A 21582-nucleotide genomic window follows, 5' to 3' on the forward strand; every position below is an offset into this window, starting at 1 on the left:
AAAAACCATCTCCTCTATCAGAGCCCTCGGAAGGCACAGCCACCTGTCGGCCAGCGGAGGCCATGGACTACAATTCCCACAAGCCCTTGCGACCATCTCTCCAGCAGCACAGCTTCGAAGTCTGGGAAAGCTGGGATGTCGGGCGCATTCTTTGTTGCGTCATCAGCGTGCAACTCCAGAAACAAAACCGTTTTGGGTTACAAAAGCATGGCAGCTGCAGAGGCGGCGGCGGTGGTGTCGTCGTCGTCTCTGGCAGCAGACACAGCCCCAGTCCCTGAGAGTGCAGGAACGGCTGCAGCAACGGCCGCCGCCTCGCCAGCGACGGCTGCAGCCGCGGCGCTCGCGGCCGCAGCCAGGACCGGATCCGAGGCCAGGGTCTCCAAGGCCGCTTTGGCTACTAAGCTGCTGTCCCTCAGCGGCGTGTTCGCCGTGCACAAGCCCAAAGGGCCCACTTCAGCCGAGCTGCTGAATCGGCTGAAGGAGAAGCTGCTGGCAGGTACTGCAGCCCGGGTGGGGACCAGGCTGAGATGGTCGCCGCGAGAGCGGAAGCCGCAGAGAGCACCCTGGGCTTTTTGTGCGTTCATGGCTCAAGAGATAAAGGAAGGGACAGGGCGAAGGACCCCTGCCTTAGATCTGGACAGAAATCGGGGGCATCTCGGGCTTGGACTCGCCCTGACGTGAACTCCTCTAGCCTAGTTGGCAGCTGACTCTCTCAGGGGAACAAAACAAAACAGAACCCACGCACACGCAAATAAACCTCAGCTCTTGAGCATGCAGACCAATATTTTTGTAATCTGACCCTAGAGGAGCCCTTTGGCTCACGTAGATGAACTCCACCTAAAGGAAGCACTGACTCTGTACCCCCAAAGCTGCATTAAAAATATGCTGGAAATACAGATACGACTTTGTTAGCCAAGATTTAATACAGTGGTTTTCACATTGCAGGCATAAGAATTACTCAGAGTCCCTAGTACAAGTGCATATTCCGAATCCTTGCACTCCCAGAGATTGTAATTCTAAGGGCCTGGGGTATTTTTTGGAAACTGTATTTTTACCCAATTGCTCCTGAGAATTCTGGTGTCAGTCTGTGGACCACATTTTGAGGAACACTGTATAGAACTTGGTCACGTCTCTAAGACCATTCTTTCTGTTTGTTGGTTTTGTCATATACACTGGAAGAGTATTAGCAAAGCCTGAAGATTCATTCTCTCAGTTCATTTGCCTAGTAGATCATTTCAGACAGTGACATCAAGGAACCTTAGTATTAGACACTTAACAATAAACCAGATCTGCCCTAGCCTATAGAGATGTGAAGATGAAAAACACCGTCTCATCCCTTAACTGAGCTGGTAGTCTACTACTTTCTGCAGCCATTTCTGTGACTTTCTAGCTAAACTATTTAGCTAGATACGTAAGGCCCTCTGGAGTTTGGCCCCTGCCCATCTTTCCATTAAACCAGTGCAGGAACTGTCTTACATTGTTTAGTATCCCTTGGCAAACTGCACTTTAAAAAAAAAAAAAAATGCGAAACCAAATTATTCTGATAAGAATTTGTTCATTAAAACACAATACAGATTAAAATGTTTATTGGCAATAGGTACACTCCTGCAGATGTTTAATTCCAGGTTTATGTCTACTCATTCTTCTGTTAAATTTCCCTCGGTAGGCATGGGTGGTGTAGGAGATAGTAAAAGAAGGAGCTGCACCAAGGGCAAGTTTTGTGGTGTCATCTACTTGTTTCCTTTCAGCAGAATCGCTGCTTTCATTTGGCTTGACTTGTTAGCTAAACTGAAGGCTTTTTTGTTCCTCAAGGTAATGGTTACCGTTCTTTGTCTTGCACAGGTTTCTGATAGGATCAAAGCCTTATCCTGGCTCTGGTTAATCTGCCTCCGAAACCTAAAGTTTCTTCTTGAAACTTGGTTAAAATGTGGTCTCAGGGCATTGCTGGGCCATCTTCTGGAAGCCACTCACTCAGATATAGACATTGTCATTGCTACTCTGCATTCCTATATTGCTTATGGTTGACCTATTTTATATTTGTATTAGCTAGACCACGCCTTCCCAAATGCCTTTCGGACAGGCTGTTATAATTGCCTCGGAAGGGTCATAGAGACATAGGTTCCCGGGCACCACATTCTAATGTCTGCAGGTGCGACAACCACAGTCAGTGGTCATGGCCTCGTTGTATTAACAGTCCTTGCCTTGCCTTACATCGATTCACGTCGTACTGAAATGTCTGCTCTTCTTTGTTTGAATCTTTCAAGGCCTGCAACATCAGGATTTTATAACTAGAAAAGACCTTACTGAATATTCATTCATGCAGGGCCCCAGTGAGGTGAACTAAAGTAGAGGTGGTAGTATGTCTTCGAACTCGAAAGAGGTAAATTTACCGGCCTTCCTAGTCCAAGGAATGTCAAGTTGAAAAGACAAAGAGTTCCCCGAAAGTTTTCTATAAACTCATGGATGAGAGCTCCATGGCGGGCTTCCAGTGAAAGGAGAGAAGTCGGAAGGCCCGGTCGGGCCTTGTAAGTTTATGTGAAAGCAGCCATGCCCTTCCGGGCGCGGTGGTGTCCCCGTACTCCGAGAGCGACACTAGGACTGAGTTCAGGCACTGTGCTTCTGTCTCAGGACGGTGGCAATTACGTGACGAGGCTGAGCAACCCAGGAAGGGGCTTTTTTGGGCCACTTAATCTAGCTTTTCCACTGCTGCTTTGTTTTCCCCCTTTCCCCCCTCCCTATTCTCTCTCTCATTTCCTTTTGCTGTGCCTTCTGACGTGTTGATACCAGTAGTGATAAGGAAGGTTTGGTGGGCTGGGGTCAAACCAGCGTTCCTGCTCCTCTCCTTCCGTATTTGAAGTCCAGTAGCCCATATTCTTTCAATATGGTCTTACATGCCATGATAATAACAACAAGTGCTACCTACTCTCAGAGTGTTTTGTGATTTCCAGAGCACTTTTAGGTAATGCTTCAGTTTACCTTTAAAACGGGAATATGGGATAGGCTTATGTTGGCATTTTTTTTTTTTTTAATCTAAATGCTTTGGAGGTTAAGAGGGAACTTGACTGTTGCCTACTTCCCACATAAGCTGGTGTGGAGTTTTCATTAGGAGAGAAGGACAACGAATACAGATAGTTTGGGAACTTAGTGGTTTTGGAAGTAGCCCTGTATGAGATGCACTCCCAGCATTAAGTAGCTGGGGATACTGGCAAAGAACTCTAGGAATCAAAAGATGTTTAGAAATGAAACTGAGGACATTGAAAACTAGCTGCCTACATGAAAATTACCTCCTTTCCATTATTCTCCATCTACCAGCCCACTACTACCAGCAGTTTACTAGATTTTTGTGGGTTGGCTTGGACATTTATTCATTTTTTTTTTTTAAATATCACTTTTTCCTGATAAGAAAATGAATTCTAGTTTCTAGATGGCTCATTTTTGAATACTATTTCTTTGCAATTTAGAGAGTAGCTGTGCATTTTTAAATCTGTTCTTCACTAGTAATGGTTGTCATAACCCAGCTATGTTAAGCTTGTATAGTACTTTTCATTTGTTTTAAATACTCCACCCACCCTCCCCCCCATTTATGAAGATCCTGCTGCATTCGTCTTTGGTCTTGGTAATTTCCTTTTTCATCCCACTCACTCTCCCAGAAGCTGGAATGCCCTCTTCAGAATGGACCAAGAGGAAAAAGCAGACTTTGAAAATCGGGCACGGAGGCACCCTCGACAGCGCAGCGCGAGGAGTTCTGGGTAAGAGGTGTGAATGGGCGTTCCAGGTCACCGTTACTTAATATCAGAAACAAATGCTGATTGAGAGCAGATGAGATAAAGATAAGACAAAGCCACGGCATTTTCAGTCAGCCTTGGGACCTTTCAGGTCTACTGGCTTTATAGTGCCATCCTCTAAAGAAGCCCTTAACTGGCATGAGGTGTACACGACCATTAGAAATAGCCACTTTCACGTATGGATAGGACTTTGAGAAAGGGTTCTTGTCTGTGTAGGAGAGTTAACATAGCAGGCCCCAAATCGCTTCTTTTGGAAAGTCTGCTAACAAGGCTTGCCCTTGGCTGGCCACTGGGAAGCTGGATTTGGGGAGTATCCCCACCCTTGTCCCCCACACAAGCAGAGGGTGCCTGAGTGGCCATCACTCTCATCTCCGCGCAGTAAAAACCGGTGGTGCTGAGTTTCTGCTGGGTTTCCTTGGGCAGGAACATGGCCTGCGTTACTGCTGTTTGCCATTGTTGGAGAAAGGAGCATACTCAGGGGTCCCCCCGCCCCCATAATGAGAGAGAGAGAATAAGGAAGGCTGTGCATGGATTTCTCCAGTGTCTTTTCCCCTTTGGACACAGCTGTGTAACTTTACTGTCGCTGTAGTAACCCTTTGCCATGTATGAACCTTCTAACATGGAATGGTCTTGGGGACTCTGAACCAGGTATATGACGCCTTTTTTTTTTTTTTTTGCCTATATAGAATCTGATCTCTGAGATCAGCTCTCTTGAGAAGGTGAATCTTATAGTCCCTGAGAGGAAGTGACTTTTTCTTGAAGACATATTAGTTGAGCATCTTATTGCTTGTGGAGGAAAATTGGTAGAATTGATTGAGGAGAGAAAAGTCATTTATCCTTTTTTATTCCACCTTTTTTTTTTTTTTTTTTGCATCAGATAGAGGTCCTGAAGTCTATCTTTATAGACAGCTAAACTGTGTATCAACAAGCCAGAGATAGTTTACACACTTTTCTGTGACTACATTCATTGTCACAGAAATACGTACGTAGGGATTCCCCTCCCCTCCCCCTTCCCCACCAGAAACAACTTTTATGGAACAATACTTACCTTTTTCACATGCTCTGGTGTTTCATACTTTATTCTATTTCATTCTTTAAAAATGCTGATCATAATCCACCAAATTGATTTCATGATACACTAATGTGTGGTGACTCAGGATTTGTTAAGTGTGCTACAATATCCAATACATTTTTTTAGAGCAGAACTTAAATACAAACAAACAAAACAACAACAAACCTAATCTAAGTGATCTAAACGAAATGAGTGCTTATTTAGAAGGAATGGATAACATTGGTGGGGGGTTATTTTTTCAGGGAAATTACAAACAAGGTATGGCTTTGCATTTTTAATATTACAGATTTTATTTAATTCATGTTGGCAAAAATGTCTTAACTTGGAGGTTAAAATAGAAGCAAATACAAGGAAATCAATTTTCTTGAATTAGAGAACTTGAATAGGCAAATTCTGACCATTCATGTTACTTTTTTTTATCACAACTAATAATAGCCATTTGTGAAACACGTACGTTGTACTTAGGACATTCACAAACTATATACTTTAATCCTTATTGTAAACATACAGGGTAGGTTTTCTTAGCCCCATTTTACAAAAGAAATGACGACCCAGAGATAAAGTAACGTGCATTTTCATGGTTAGTGAGTGGCAAAGTCAGGATTTGAACGGCTCAGTTCCAAAGCCATTGCCCTGACCTGGGATGGCAGATGCCTGGTACACCTGCCTTTGTTCCCTTCTCCCCGCCCGCTTCGCAGGAGTTACCGGGCAGTCACAGCGTTCTTTGCCGTTGGTCCTAGACGTGGCTTCACTGTCCCTATCAGTTCAGAACTCCTTGAGCTGCAGCTTGTTTGCCATTGCCATTCTGTCCTCCTATTTTCCAAGGCACAGCACTGTAGGTACGAGAAGAGAGGGGGGAGGATCTGCTGCTTATTCGTAAACAGACCAATTTCATTAATTTCTGGTGGTTATTAGTCATTGGTATGGAGTGTATTCAAGGCAGTGGGTGAAATGTTTGTCTTCAGCACTAAAACTTAGAGATCTTGTCGAAGCTCCCAGTTTAGTATTACGAAGGGGGACGTTTGGCTGAGAATCGTATGTTTGGAAGTGGTTGCATCAGAAATAATTTTTCATTTGTAGGCTTATTTTATATTTGAGCACACAGGGACTTTTATGGTGATACATGTTCAAATGTCAGATTTATTATTTTTCTTCTAAAACTGATCAAGAATAAAGTTTCTGATGAGAAATAAAGTTCAAATAAAATGGTATGTAGTCATAGCATAAAGAGTATTTGTTGTCTAAGTTTTTCTAGGGACTTTTAAGAAAAGTTGATTTTGGGGCTCTAATCTTGCATGAGTTTGTGTACTGGAAGCTTTGTATACTAACTGCACACACCCTGGACTGTTCCCATAACTTCTGTGAATGTCGGTTTCTTCATCCCTTAAAAAGGGTAATATCTACCATAACTCACAGGGTTTATTGAAGTAGCGTGAGATATCTGTAATGTAGAGATATATGCTGTGGCCTGTGAAGTACTTTATAAAAGCCATTTTTAAAAAAATAAAAACTAGACCTGTGTGACAAAACACACTTTTACTTTCGACATTTTAGACTGTTTCTTTTTGGTAATATTCATGGTACAAATTTAAGAATTTAGCTGACAATTTAAGACATAACCTGAAATCCAGGTTTGTGTATACATATATAGAGAGAGAGAAATATATATATAATTTATTTATATATATATATATATATATATATATATATATATATTTCGGTAAAGAGGGCTTGCAAAACCCTGTGGTAGGCAGAATAATGACCCCCTAAAGCTGTCCACATCGGAGCCCTCAGAATCTAAGAATATGTTAGGCAGCATCACAAAGGGAGATACAATGGTGCTGTAAGATAAGAGATTCTCCTGAAATATCTAAGTGGGCCCAATATAACCACGAATAGTTTTTTTTAACTTTATTTTTATTGTTTACACTACTATAGATGTCCCCCCTTTTCCCCTTGGCCCGCCTCCGTCCAGCCCTCCTACCCACCCTTCCCTCAGGCCATCCCCACGCTGTAGCCCGTGGCCATGGGTCATGCATCTGTGTTCTTGGGCTGATCCCTTCGCCGCCTTTCACCCAGTCCCTCCTCCCCGCCTCCCCCTGACAGCTGTCAGTCTGTTTCACTTGTCCATGTCTCTGTTTCTATTTTGTTATCATTTTAAAAGTGAAAGAGGAGGCAGAGGAGAGAGATGTGGCAATGGGAGCAGAGGTTGCAGTGATTCGCTTACTGGCTTTGAGTAAGAAAGAGGGTCACAAGCCAAGAAATGTGAGCGCCTTCTGGAAGCTGGAAGGGGCAAGGACTCTCCCCAGGAAGGATCTAGAGAAAGGGTCTCCCCTGGGCTCCCGGAAAGAAAGCAGCCATGCTGATACTTTGCTGATACATCTGCTGATACATTAGTTTTTAGTATAATAAAACCCACCTCAGACAGCTGACCTCCAGAACTGCAGGGTGATAAGTTTGTGTTGTTTTATCTCTAAGTTGGTAAACTAATACACCCACTTATTATAAATCAGTTAACCTGGAAACTAATCTTCTATATATCACTTAAAAATTATTATTTTTTTAACTTTAGAGATTATAAAAATCACAGTGTAGAAATTAGGAAGTATTAAAAAAAACAAAGTTGCAAATAAAAGTTATTCATTTTTCACCTTCTAGTGATAATAATTAACAGTTTTGCCATATTTCCTCCTAGTTTCATCTATGCAAATTTTTTAAGTTGAGCTGTTTTACTGTATGTACATTTGTATCCTTTTTATTTACATAATAACATAAACATTTTATCATGTTAATTAAAACTTCTTGTAAACATTTTTTTACTTTATCAAGGAAAAACTTGACAAATATAGTTGTATATATTTAAAATGTTGATATGATATCAGGTATCTTCGTCAACCACTATGATATGAAATTAGAAATCAGTAAAGGAGGAGAGATGGAAAATTCACGAATATGTGTAAATTATACAGCACACTTCCAAACAACCAGTGGGCCAAAGAAAAAATCAAAGAGAAATCAGAAAATGCAAATGAAATGGAAGAACATACCAAACTTAGGGAATGAAGTGAAAGCAGTTCTAAAAGGAAGTAAACATTATTTTTAATAGCAGTAGCAATGTAAAGTATCATCTTATGGGTAAAATACGATTTATTTAACCATTTCCCTATTTGAAGTCATTGAAGTTACTAGAATTTTGTTAGTAGGACTGATTTTTGTGAGGACCATCTTTATGAATAAAACTTTTTCTTTGTTTGATTATTAAGATAAATTCTTAGAAGAGGAAAATACAGATCTTTCCAGATGATTTCAAGGGCCTCTTTGAATTAGATAAATGGTAGTAGGAACTTCCAACTGTAGAAAGCTGTAGAATTACATGTGTAATATCCTTGCCTTTCCTAAAGTGGCCCTTGTCACATATAAAGTCTATCTTTATTATTTAAGAAGAGAATACTAGGCCATTTGGACAAGTTTGGAAATAGTGGTGTTTTGTTGTTGTTGTTTTTTTACAAAGAAATATTTGAGCACAGAAAATTTGGGAGACAGAGACAGAAGTCAATAATTGCGAGACAGTGCTTGTAAAACCCTATTATTTATTTATTCTCTTAATTTGCCACACTTTTTCAAACTGTTGCGTCTTTGCCGATGCTATTTTTTCAGATAAAGTTCTCATCTCTGTCTTCTTTAATTGTAGAAATCCCACCGGCCTCTCCAGGCTCAGCTGAGATGCTGTCTCCTACTTGTGAATCCTGCTTACTTGCTTTTCATGTTGCTAATGGAAAAGTTCATTCTGTTCTTTGTTTTTGTTAACTCACTGGGCTGAAACCAGGTCGTCTTCATTTCTGCACCTACAGCACTGAATTAAATTTTGACCGATGGGGAAAAAGTTGAGTAAAATTTTTGTCCAGTGAACTGCCCCTTGAATGAAAGCTGCTGGTTGGCTAGGTTTCAACTCCAGATAATTTTTCTGCATGCCACGTCTGTGTTAGTCTGCCTAAAATTCCGCTTTCACTCATCGCCGCGCTTCAGTGGGCCTTGGTTTTCTTGGATATAAAATGAGAGGGTTAAGCTGGCTCACTCTAAGCTGCCCTCTTGTTTTAAAGTTTATTATTCTGGACTACCGAACTGGCAGAGAAATTAGTTCAGCATTTCAACCACGACAAAGCGACACATGTCATCCTGCTCTGAGCCGCCTCTGCACTCTGATTGGTGAACCCGCTGTGCTCGTCCTTGCCTCTGAGAACATGCTTGTGCATTTAGAACATGCCTCCTCTTCTCTGTGTTCGAATCCTGTACCTCCCCGAAGGCCAAACTCAAACCGCTTGGAAAGCTTGAGTGAAGTGCTCTCTGGCCTCTTCAGATTTTTATAGTGCTGCCTCCTTACCTCCTACAGCCATTGTTCTCTCTGTTCATTTTGACCCTTAATCATATATTTATCATATTGTTATTTAGTGTTATTCACGCATTACTTCAGACAACATTTTTTTTTTTTTTTTGAGCATTTTGTTTTCTGTATGAGTTCATAAGCTTCTTCACAGTCAGACAGCGCGCTGTTGCATTTGAAGTCTTCTTGGGACCGCGCGCATAGCCGTTGCTCGAGGAATAATGATTGGGGATTCTTGAATGGAATAAAATTGCATTGAGCCTTTGTCGTTATTATACCAAGTGTTTGCCCCAGCAGTAGCGGCTAGCATTTGAAGAGCACTGTGCTCCACAGAACACGCTGGAGGCGGACTGTGTTTTATCTTAGCCCCTAAATTAATATGACTTTTAATCATAGAAGCCCAGAGAGGGTTTGGGAGGGACTTACTGAAGGCGTTGAGATTTGAGCTAGCTTTCAAAGGGTGCACTTTGAATACTTTACGAAGGAGTTGATGCTGTAGTCATTGGGACCCTATTGAAAATTGTTGGGGGAGGGGTGCTTTGTAGAGTACAGTACACATTTTCAGAAGTGGTGAATTGGTAGAGGAATGTGTAGAAATAGGGAAGCCTGGCTGGCTGTGGTTTAGGTGGATTTGGGCTGGGGGCAGGCAGTGGGAAGAAAGCCTAAATGAGGAAAATGGCAGGTGGGGGGATGGAAAAGAAATGGTCTGCTCTTAAGCTGGTTTAAATCTGGTTTAAATCTTAATTCCACCTTATACTAGTTGTGAGGTGCTAGGCAAAGTTCTCAGTCTATGTTTCAGTTATCTTATCCATATAACAGAGATAATTGTATTACCTTTTAGAGTTGCTGTAAGGATTAAATGAGCTAATGAATGAAACATGTTTAAAGTGGAATTTGATAAATGGTAAACTCAGTGAGTGGTAACTGCTATAAATATTCATGGTAACTAAGCTTGCCAATCACTTCTTGCAATTCTGAATGGTGGTGGTTACATTGTGTTCCTTTACAAAATTGTATCCACTGATGAGAAAATACTTCAATTCTTAAAAATAATTAACTGTTTATTGAAGAACTGATTATATTCTCTCATCCTCAACTGGTGAAATGTGTTATCATATGGTTAAATAATGTTTGACATTGATATGGTTAAATAATGTTTGCCATTGAAGAGACAGGTGGGCCATTGTACTTTGTGTACGGTCTGTGTGAGCACATTTTCCAGGCTCTCCTTTACCATGTAGTCTTCTTTGTGTTGTGTTGATTTGTTCCATTTCTACTTTCTTGATTGTATACTGCTGGGCGATAATCATCTTTAAATGGTTCATTAGCTATGATGATAGCTTTTGCTTTGTTTAATAATGAACTCTGTCACAAAGACTGTCAGACCATGGTTAATGTACCATGTATTTTTCACTGATGCCTATATAAAATTCCAGTGAATCCTTTAAGATTTTTCTAGAACTTTTTATTATCTAAATGACTAGGTTGAGGTTTCTATCATGTTTTATACTCTGGGGAAGAAAAAAAAAAAGTCTCCCATTCCTCATCAGAATTTCTTAGTTGTATAACAAGCTCAATCGATTGGAGTAATGGGAACACTCAAATTATGCTAAGTATGTGTTCTTTCCAACTTTACAGTACAGGTGCCAGGAAAGTCTGACCAGAATATGTAGATATTTTAAAAACCTACTTTGCAAAATAGAATGTCATAATATTTCTTTCTTTGATTTGCAGTGGTTGGAATTGGAAGGGGAACAAAAATGTTGACCAGTATGTTATCAGGGTCCAAGGTAAGAATACTGAAATAGTTCTGTTTTTCTTTTATTTTCCTTGACTATTTTTTTTACTGACCATGTGTTGGATTTTATTAAAAAATAACCATATAAATTGCAGAGTGAGTGTTGAATATTTTTTTACTGACCATGTGTTGGATTTTATTAAAAAATAAACCATATAAATTGCAGAGTGAGTGTTGATCCTGAGCATTCATCACAATATCTGTAATGATGATAATCTGGGAATTAAAATTTTGAGACTGTAAATTCAAAATTCAAGATGGAAAGGCAAATTTGACTTGTAGAAGCAGGAACTCTTCCTAATAATTTAAAAACAATTGTATCGAGTTTTTTTTTTTATATAATTATATTTCTTAGATGAAAAGGAACTTACAGATCATAAATTCTGTTGGCAGATTTCATTAAACCTTGGGTTTTTGTAGAAACAGTGCCATTTTGTAAAACATGCACTTTTCAGCAAAAGACATGCTTTGTTCAATGGTTGCAAATGTTTGCTAAACAACTGAGCTTCTTTATGATGGTAAGCACTGTCTGAGGCTCTTGGAAGGAGAGGGAAGAGAGGTCCTGCAGAACCGTGGGGGCCCGGCACCTGTGGATCGCTTCCGGCCTTCAGTGGGTGACCTGCGCAGGGACCGGCAGGATGAAGGCGCACTGAAGCAAGATGTCAGAGTGGTTCACCTCTCTGGGCCTTTCAGGTCTTTTCCTTGGGATAAGTGATCTGATCCTCTCTCTAGGGTCTCTCCCAGCTCTGAGAGATACTAACACCTGTGTCCTAGTTAGTTACTAGGTTATAATAGTTGGGGCTAGGGACCTGTGAAAATGCCTATGGGAGGAAAATTAATATGTCATTAGGTAGAGAAGAGTTTCAACAAGTTCCTGGACTAAACGTCTTGTTTTAAAACCGTTGCTGTGAATGGGATATAAATAGTTGGTAAAGTGACTTTGTCTAAATTGTTTTTTTTAAAAAAGATTTGGTCAAAGACCAGTAAAATATTTTTTTAGTTCATTGCAGACTAATTGATGACTTTTGTAAAATATAATTAAAATGTTATGGCAATGCCAAATTGCTGAGTAAGTGTTAAACACCCTCGTTTTCTGAGATTAATCTTGTCATAGATATTGGACGTTGAGTCACACTCCGAGTGGCGGTGGTCTTGACACCAACAGACAGCCGGCCAGAACTGCTGGGGGTGGGCGTAGGGCAGGGCGTAGGAGGGGTCACCGGGGGCGAGGGAGCTAGGCCATGGGAAAGGAACCTGGGAGCCGCGTCTGAACCGAGCCAGACTCCTGGGGCACTGAGGGCGTGGCCTGCGGCCAGGTAACGCCTTTGCACGCTGCCTGGGGCCACGGCAAGCACCTTGAGTTTCCAGTACTTCTGTGTGACTGCGAGGCTGACTTGAATTGAGCTTTTGCCTGTGGACCCTCTGCCCCTAGCGCGAAGGTCCTGGTCCTGGCTGCAGGCGCCCTGTCCCTCCCGCTGAGACTGTCCTCCGCTCTGCCTGCAAGGCCATCGGGGCTCCCAGGGTTCCTTCACTTAGGCCTTTGGTTTGGTTGCGCTCTGTTGGTGGGCCCTGAGTGTGGGCAGCTCGCTCCTTACCAGGACCAGGGCATGGCAGGTGCAGAGCTGACAGCCCCAGGGAGTCTCCCCCACACCCCAGGCAAGGTGGCACTGGAAGAAGTTCTTACACTGAGCATGCGTGAGGCTAGCAAGCTAATAAGAAGGGAAAAGCCCTCCTAACGGCTTCCAGTACCAGATTGGGGGTGGGGCTAGGAGAAGGCAGGCACATGTGCAGTAGAAGTTAAAGTGGGCAGGGGTAGGTGCTGGGCCAAAGGCCTGTCAGTCGAGCCTGCGGAAAGAAGGGATTGATTGGAAGGTGGACCCACCCCAGGGCATGGAAGTTTAGGAAGTTAATTGGTCATTCTGAAAAAGCACTTGGCCTGTCCCACACCCAAAGCTAAAATAAATCTAGGGGAATGAAGAAACACTCTCTTGCTCATTCTTTGCGGCTCAGGGCCTGCACTCGTAACATGCAGTGGCCTGTCCTTGCCATGGGCCACGTTAGGAGTCACTTAGCAGTCACTTAGCCGTCATGTGGCCCATGGCCTCTAGGAGGGCCTCCCTCTCCCTCTCCCTCTCCCACACCCTCTCCCTCTCCCTCTCCCTTCACCCTCTCCCTCTCCCTTCACCCTCTCCCTCTCCCTTCACCCTCTCCCTCCCTCTCTCCCTCTCTCTCCCTCCCTCCCTCCCTCTCTCTCTCTCTCTGTCTCTCTCGCTGACCTGGTAGAGTATTCACCAGTACATTCTTGTGTTCTCTGGCTGGGGAGCTCGGGACCTTGTGAGCCTGAAACTGCATGGCCAGTGGTGGCTCTGGCTCCACATGCAGCCTCTGGGAGGGAGCCTGCAGCTGGGCAGCAGCTGGGAACAAGCTACGCTTCGTGGTCAACTTTAGCAGCCACCCTGAGCTCAGAAGTACAGTACTTTAAAATGGAGCAGGAACTCTGGGTACTGCTGTTTGTTTTGGTCTTGCTAAGGATGCTGGGTTTTGTGTGGGTGTGCAGAGATGAACTTTGAGAGGGGAGCCCCCCATCTGCACAAACCATTCAGCATCCAAATAAAAACCTCTTTCCTTTCTCACCAGCCTTTGCCTCTAGAGTTTGCCTTTTGGTGGTGACGGCAGGCAGCCGAACCCCATTTTTGTTCGCTAATAGTCTAAGTAAGCTTTTCTTAAAAAGCTCTGGAGAACATATTGTCTTTGACGTTACACTTTACTTATCAACTGGCATAAAACCTGTGTCTTTCAGTTGGAACAGATCTTAATGCCTTAGATAAATGGAAGAAGAATTTTATCATGTCTTACTTTGCCATCCTCAGAATGGTATTGAAAAGTCACAGAATGTAAAATTGTGTTAAAATTCATGAATTGGACTGTTTTACAGTAAATTTGTACATTGTGCTTAAATACATGCACATGGAGTTTAGAATCTGTTTCGGACACCTGTTTTTGCCAGTCACTTAATATTCTTTAACTCTAAAATATAGGTAAAGTAATTTTGATATAGAATAATGGGTGATTTTTATTTTCTTTTTTAACATGACTTGGTGTTTCCCAAAATCTTTATAATGAACAAATGACTTTTATAATAACAGAAAAGATATTTACATTAAAACATTTGTTTGGGTTTTCCCAAGATAAAATATTTTGAGTTCATTGGAATATTTATTATCCACCCCTCCACTCTCAACCACAAATACACACAAAACACACTATATTATTGGAAGGTTTTACATGTAAATTCCAGGCATATTTTCAGAAATATGATGACTGGAAATGTAAATACATTGTTGGCTCTGGCTTAAGCTTTATTTATCACAAACCATTTTGATGTCATACAGTGAAATCACTACTCCTTGGTAACTTAAATAGAAAATCCAAGGTATATCTTATTACAAAAAGTAGTTCTTGGGTGCTTCACATTTCAAAAATAGGATTATTATCTCGTTAGCTATTTGTATTTTTTTATACTTTTAATTTTAGATTATTGAAAAATTATTTAAATTTTACTTTTAAGTGTTAAAGATTATATTTTTGTTAAAAACAGTTAAATTTTTAAAAATAGATACTTTTTTTAGCATTCCAAGATACCTTACAGATCCCATTATTTAGTAGCTTTCAAAACTTTTTTCTCCAAGACCCCGAATAACAAATTCATTTTATGTCATGACCCTATATCACATACATGTATAAAAAACAAAAATTTTATATTCCACAACTTTAACCCTATATACCATGTACTCTTGATATTTCATATTTCATTTTAAAAAATGTATGCATATACATTATTTTACTGGGCTTGGACCATCTGACCTAATGTTTACTTTTTCCACTTCCTACTCTTATAGATAAATTATTTGCATCACAGAGAATTAGACTTGTAGTGTGTGTAGGGTGGAACTAACTTGAGTAAAAATGTTTAGTTCTAGGATGGCAGATATATGATGTTCATGTTTCAGCAACATCACATCCACCCTTTCCTCAAAATTCAGTCATTATTAGGGACATTGTTAATTGAACATGACCTAACACTCTTTTCTTTTGAACCAAAAAACATTGCTATTTCTCTTGTCATTTATCTTTTCACTGCATTATCTTTGGGGATTACATGTATAATGTATATAAAAAGCATGTAGGCTTCCTGTACAGTGCCTTGTATACAGAAGTTGCTCAATAAATGCCATTGTTACTATTTACAAGTATTTCATAGATCCCCCAATCTCTCTCCTGAGTTCCAGGCCTATTGGATCTCTCTAACTGCACGTCCCATAGATACCTGTTGGAAATCTCGAATACATTTCATTTCATTCCTTTCATTTCTATCTGTGATTTCTAGTAGCCTGCGCAAAACATGGCACTCATCAGAAACAGGAAGCATGCCAGTTCTTTAAGGGAGAGAGAGTTTCTCTGGACATTGAAGTCAGAAAGAAATTTCTTCCAGTGAGAGATATTGAGTGAATCAGATAGATGATACCTCTCAAAAATAGCTTTACAACAGATGTACATCTGTATAAAATATGACTTAAGTAAAATGCTCCCGGAAGAAGGCAAATGTGCCCTTTTGGCCTAATTGGGAAAGTAGATTACCTAGAAGAAGGCAGTGGATTCATAGTCCTTTACTGTATTCCCTAAATTACCCTTTCTGTTAGCCATTCATTGAGCAGAAGCTGGATAGCAGATATACTTTGAAGTAACAGACTTTGATGAGGTTTTGGAATATTATCTTTATTCACTTTCTGTATTGCTGATTAAAGTTGGTTACGTATGTATGTTTTAGAAACCAGATGAGCAGATGGAAAAGTTGCTGTTCTATTATGAAGTCACTGATGCCATAGAAAGACTCTAACTCACATTTTCCAGAAATAAGGCTGTTCCTATATCTTTGTGGAGATACACTATAGTATAGTAGTACCTGTAGGCAAAGCCGGCATTTCTTCTGAAAGCAGTTTTGTATCTCCTCCAATAGCTGAGCAAATATTATTGTTTGGGTTTACAAATTTTTCCACTCTGGATATGCTCAAAGGACAGTAATGTACCCCAAGTGTGCAGTAGCATTTTTAGGGTAACAAGTCAATATCAGCTCTGAAGGATGACTTGAATAAGGCTCCTGTGAAACATAGTCAACTCTCCAAGATCTGAGCATTTCTAATGCATTTTCTCCAGAAGTTACTTTAGTTTATACCTTTTCTTTACATTCTATTACTAGTCATAAATTTCATAAGTACTATATTGAAAATTTTGAAGGGCTTATACTTAAGAACTGTACAAAACTACTCTTTATTAATGAAGGCATTCAAAGTCACATGTTTTGGGTTTGGTAGGGTTTTTTTTGTTAATGTTCTTCTTCATTCTAAATAATATCCCTTTGTGAAACTGAATCACAAGCTTTCAAAATCAAAACAGAAAAAGCAGTGCCTAGTTGAGATGGAAATAATTATGTACACTTTCTGTAATACAAACATTTTCTTTTCTCCAGAGGAGTACAAAAGTCAGTTTGTGCTTAAAGTTGTCCAGTGGCATTCAGGGAGCTTGAGGATGAGTGAAGTAGAGAGCACAGTAACATTAGTATCAGCAAGAAACCACGAATCCCAAAGAACATACAGTTCAATGGAAACTTCTCTAAAAATTCTACAGAACCTCCATTTGTTTTGTGGTAGTGGAATTATGTTGTAATTAATTCATTAATAGAATTAGCAATTTCCAGATATGTATCATGGAACATAAACAACTCTAAAACCCTTTTAGAGTTTGTAAAAACTTTTAGTGAAAAATACTTTAGACCCTGTTAGATAAAGTGGTGGGATTGTGCGTATAAATGCCCATGTCTGTTTTCTTCTATCCCATAACTTCTTGGTGGTAAGGCTTTTGTTTCAGTGGAGGTTCAACTCTCTGGGTAGATTTTTCTAGTAGTTTGTCGATTATTGTACATAATTGGAACATAATTACTGCTAAGTGCCAAGACAAGGAATAGCTAGAAATCAGGTATGACTTAGGTCAGCAATTTTCAACCAGTGTGCCGCAAGATTTTTTAAAACATGCAATACCTAACTGTTTAGCCAGGGGTGCCGACCTCTTTTCCCTTAGATTGTCAAATAATAAAATAACAACAGCCAACACAACAATAGCTGTTTGGTGTGAATGAATCATGATTATACCTGTTTTTAATGTGAGATTGGAAAAAAAGTGTATTTCTTTTGGCGTGATGTAGAATGTCAGTAATTTATGTGTGCCATGAGATGAAAAAGGTTGAAAAATCACTGACTTAGGTCAATAGTTCACAAAATATGGTCCAAGGACTCCAGAGGCTTTTTTAGGGGGTCTTTTGAAGTCAAAACAATTGTCATAGCTTTGCTGTTTGACTTGCAATCTCCTAAGTACTCAGGGGAGTTTCTCGGAAGTTACCTGGTAAGCGAAGATCTCATGGCTGTGCTAGCTAAAAGAATGTGTATGTGTATTAGTGTTTTAACATTTTTTCAGTTTTAATTTGTAATATAGTAAATACTAAAGAATCCATGTGAAAAAGAAATTGTGCCAGGGTTTCTCAATAACTTTCAAGTGTTGACAGGGGTTTTGAAACCACAGTGTTTGCAAACCGCTGGTTGAGGTACTATTTTCCCTAATGAGAATCCAGCATGTGGCCAGATTCAGCATAGCTGCGGAACCTAGAAGGACTTGACATTTGGCAGGTACAATCTGGATGTCCAAAACTATGGGGAAATAGGAAGAATTGCACACATAGGAACTTATTTAGCCATGTGGATGGAACTTTTCCATCTAGACAGAAACACAGTAGAACAACGCAAAATCCAGGGTAACAGAGTTTACAATGTGGCAAGATAAAGATCAGTGTATAAAATGTACTTGGAAAATAATGAACATCTGTAGGTAATTGCATGCCAAGCAATATGACGTGAGAGCTCAGTAAGATAAACTGCTGGGAACAGGCAGTGCTATCTGTTATCACCATCATATTGGTCCCCTCTGCAGGTGACCTTTATTGATGTCTCATCCTGTTATAGTGTAACCTTCTAGAGGCAGGGGACTCTTTAGTATATACATCTTTGTATCTCTCAGAATCATGTAGGAGAATACTTTGTATATTCACAGTCCTTAGGAAACATGATTGAATGAATATACTAGTAAATGAATGAATATATAATGTGGGTTTGATAACAGGCCTTCATTCTTTTTTTGTAAGAAACTTGAGTTGAGCACCTCCTCTTAACTGTGCAGCAGGGTTGTGTTATTGATTGGGAGATGGGGTGGATTACCAGGGCAGCTTTGAGAGAGGTCTGAGCCTCAGAGAAGAGAGGGGGCTCAAGGTCAGGGAGGTACCATATGCTAAGGCATAAGATACCTGTAGTCCAGAGACTAACGAGCATTGATTGCATACTCGGGAAGGTTCCTGGGTAAAACTTGTTCACAGCAGAATAGCACAAATATCAGGACAAAGTGAACTTCACAATTACATAGTGCTTTTCTTGTGCAACTAGACAGATTACTAAGACAAAAATCAGAGCATTATTTTATATGCTTTACTGTTTCTTACAGGAACTCACTGTAACTGGACGAGTCACTCTAAGCACTGTTAGTGTGAATCACTGTACCTTTTTTTAAAAAAAAATATAGTATCAATACTAGTATTGTTTTTTATTGCTTACCAGGGTCAGGTACTGTTGTTCTAAGCTCGACTTCTTTTCAAGAGGTACTGTTATTGTCTCCATTTTAAGATAAAGAAAACAAGGGTCCAACAGGAAAGGCCAACTTAACCCACGTGGCCAACTGTGTGGAGTGCGGGTTCAGACCTTTGCATCTGCGCTCTTCCCACTCACCCTGCCCGGCTTCTCCCAGGGCCTGCCTCATCCAGGCTGACTGCTCCAAAAGAGAGGAGCAGACGCGGGGCCTTCCAGGTGATCAGACTAACTGTTAGGTTACAGAAACTCATTTTTGCCATTATTAGTGAAAAATTTTAAAAGTTCATTGAAATGCATTAGAACACTCCCTTCTGTATTGTGTTGGGAAAACAAAACAAAACAAAACTCTGAGCTATATAATAGAAGGCGATTTCAGAAAAGGGCACTGAGGCTGATACAAAACATGTGCTTGCCTATTAGAATTTGAAGTTTTAATTTTTTTCATTTTTGTCTCTGGTCCTTTTACTAGTATAATAAGCTTGTCATTAATAAACTGTATTTGAGCTGCTTCTTTTAAAAATTGCTCACATAGCTACGGATGATGTTTAGTGGGAATTCTATTCCTTGCATTATTATTCACAGTATCTCATGTGATGCTCCACTTAGAATTGAATTTGACCAAATGAGAGGAGTATGAGCGTGTAGTACAGTATGCCCTGACATGGGTAGTAAAACAAACCTCAGTTAACTAAGAGTGATCTGATTCTTCACTTGTGAATAATGATCAGTGCTTAGAAGTGACTTTTCCCTTCAGAGAACTATATATTTGGCTTTTGTTTAAACGTGTGATCAAGTTACAAAGATTAGTCTTAGTATTTGATAGAAGAAGTAGTAAATTGATTTATTTTAAAATCAGCTGTAATTGTCTGTGTGGTAAAATTGTTGAATCTTGTGATGGCCACGTAGGGGTTTATTGTACCATTCTCTCTACCCATAAGTATATGTGAGCATTTTTCTTCAAAACCAAAACTGGGTTTAGAAATCTGTTTGCAATAACAGTGTGTGTATAGGCCACAATTATCTTTGTCCTGGTGGCTGGTGTGGGAGATTTGTGCATGTTCTTCAGTTTACACACACGCTTCCCACATACCAAACGCTAACCGAATATGTGCTGTTGATCATGTTTGCCTTTGTTTTGTATCAAGTTTGTAGTGTTAGTAAACTTCGGTATGACTTTAAGGACATGCTCGATGGCTTTTCTTTACCTTACGGCCTGTGTTCCACCCTTGTTGCTTTTCCCCTAGAGGTACATTGCCATTGGAGAGCTGGGGAGAGCTACCGACACGCTAGACTCTACTGGGAAGGTCACAGAGGAGAAGCCTTACGGTATGCAGTTCATCTGAAGTGCTCGTGTTTAACATTTAGGAAAAGATTCTGTGAATTCAGAATTCTCTAACATCATACTACTAGTGATTGTAGTTTTCAGTACATTTTTTACTTTAATAAGGTCATAATGGTTTATTATGTTGTCTATTTGACAAGAGTTTGTTAATAAAGATTTATTATAATTGCCTCTTTTCCCATGGTCAACTTTTACAGTGTTCAGAATTCTTCCAAATAATGCCCGTTCCAAAAAAACATTTGAGGCTAGGATTTAGGATATTTTTTCTAGTAAATGAGAAACAGAGAAACTCTCCTGTTAGATTTTACCCAAGCCTTGCAATTATTTGTTTATTTGTTTACTTATTTTAGATTTACCTCTTAGCTGTCGAAATAAATGTGCTAGGTTTAATGCTTTAAAACCAGTCATGTTTCTTTGCTTTTAGAGTACATAAAAAAGGAAAGCTATTTCTCTGGAAATAAAGGAGAACCTTAATTTTTCTACTACTCCTTTTATTTATTTATTTTTTTACTATTTTAAGAAAGGATAGATAAATGAGATGGTTTCCTAGCAACTCTCCCAGTGCTCATGCTATTTATAATGCAGCAGTTTCGTACAGTCAGTTCACCTACATTGCCATGTCACCAATTGTGAATTATCTATGGGCTTTCTGTTTGTTTGCTTCTTTGCCTGTGTTTAATATTATCACTTCTTAATTTAGCTACGGGCAGTCCAGCATCTGGCTTCCCTATGTTTTTGTGTTGCGTGTTCTCGTTCATTACACATTTCACGTTGCTGCAGAACTGAGACCAACCTTTTTCTTATTCATAGTCACTGTACTTGACCTGTTAATATTTATTTATATGTAGTTTAGTATTCTACTTGATTAATCAAACAACATAATCAGAAGAGAAATCACCAATTTATTTTGAGTCATTTTAAAAAGAAATGTGGACTTATTATTGATAATATTTTTATTAGGAAATATATAGCAGACCCTCACTTAGTGGAAACACAACCGTAATCTTCAACCAGAAGGTTTTTAAGATTAAAGAAGCCTAGGGCAATAGGAGAGCATCAGATTCCCAGAATATACTAAAGGGTACGATGTCAGTACATATATAATCAGAAGAACAGTGAAGAAGTAAAGTTGGTGGGACTTGCTGATTGTATGGCGTAGTGAGGGAGAGGACGTTGTCAACCACGACCTAAGTTTCAGGTTTTACTGGTTACGCGATGGTGCCATTCATTGAGTAGGGGATTCTAGATGAGGACCAGGGTGATGAAAATACTTAAACATACCCTTCTTCCCTGCCCTTCAGCATTTTGGAATTTTAAAAACCTAGTCTCTGTTGTATAATGTGTAGCCTCATTTGCTTGTCTTAAAACAACATCATTTGTTAAAATCATCTCATTAAAATGTTGGAATAAGTTGTGGAGAAACTAATGTTCTTTAGGCCTTAAGAGTGGAAAGGTCCTC

At 40.0% G+C, this 21582-nt stretch overlaps 1 protein-coding gene across 1 annotated transcript in view; it reads left to right on the forward strand.

Moving 5' to 3' along the window:
- The first annotated feature begins 207 nt into the window (after nucleotides 1–207).
- TRUB1 (TruB pseudouridine synthase family member 1) overlaps nucleotides 208–21582 on the forward strand; it is a 35196-nt gene continuing 13821 nt past the window's right edge. The window contains exons 1-4 of the mRNA XM_054581577.1: nucleotides 208–496; nucleotides 3651–3749; nucleotides 10973–11028; nucleotides 20026–20107. Of these exons, the coding sequence (XP_054437552.1) occupies nucleotides 208–496; nucleotides 3651–3749; nucleotides 10973–11028; nucleotides 20026–20107 (526 nt within the window). The remainder of the gene's footprint in view (nucleotides 497–3650; nucleotides 3750–10972; nucleotides 11029–20025; nucleotides 20108–21582) is intronic.

Source organism: Pteronotus mesoamericanus, unplaced genomic scaffold (genome assembly GCF_021234165.1).
Source record: "Pteronotus mesoamericanus isolate MK-2021 breed Mesoamerican mustached bat unplaced genomic scaffold, CSHL_Meso_final contig_657, whole genome shotgun sequence".
Classification (NCBI taxonomy): Eukaryota; Metazoa; Chordata; class Mammalia; order Chiroptera; family Mormoopidae; genus Pteronotus; species Pteronotus mesoamericanus.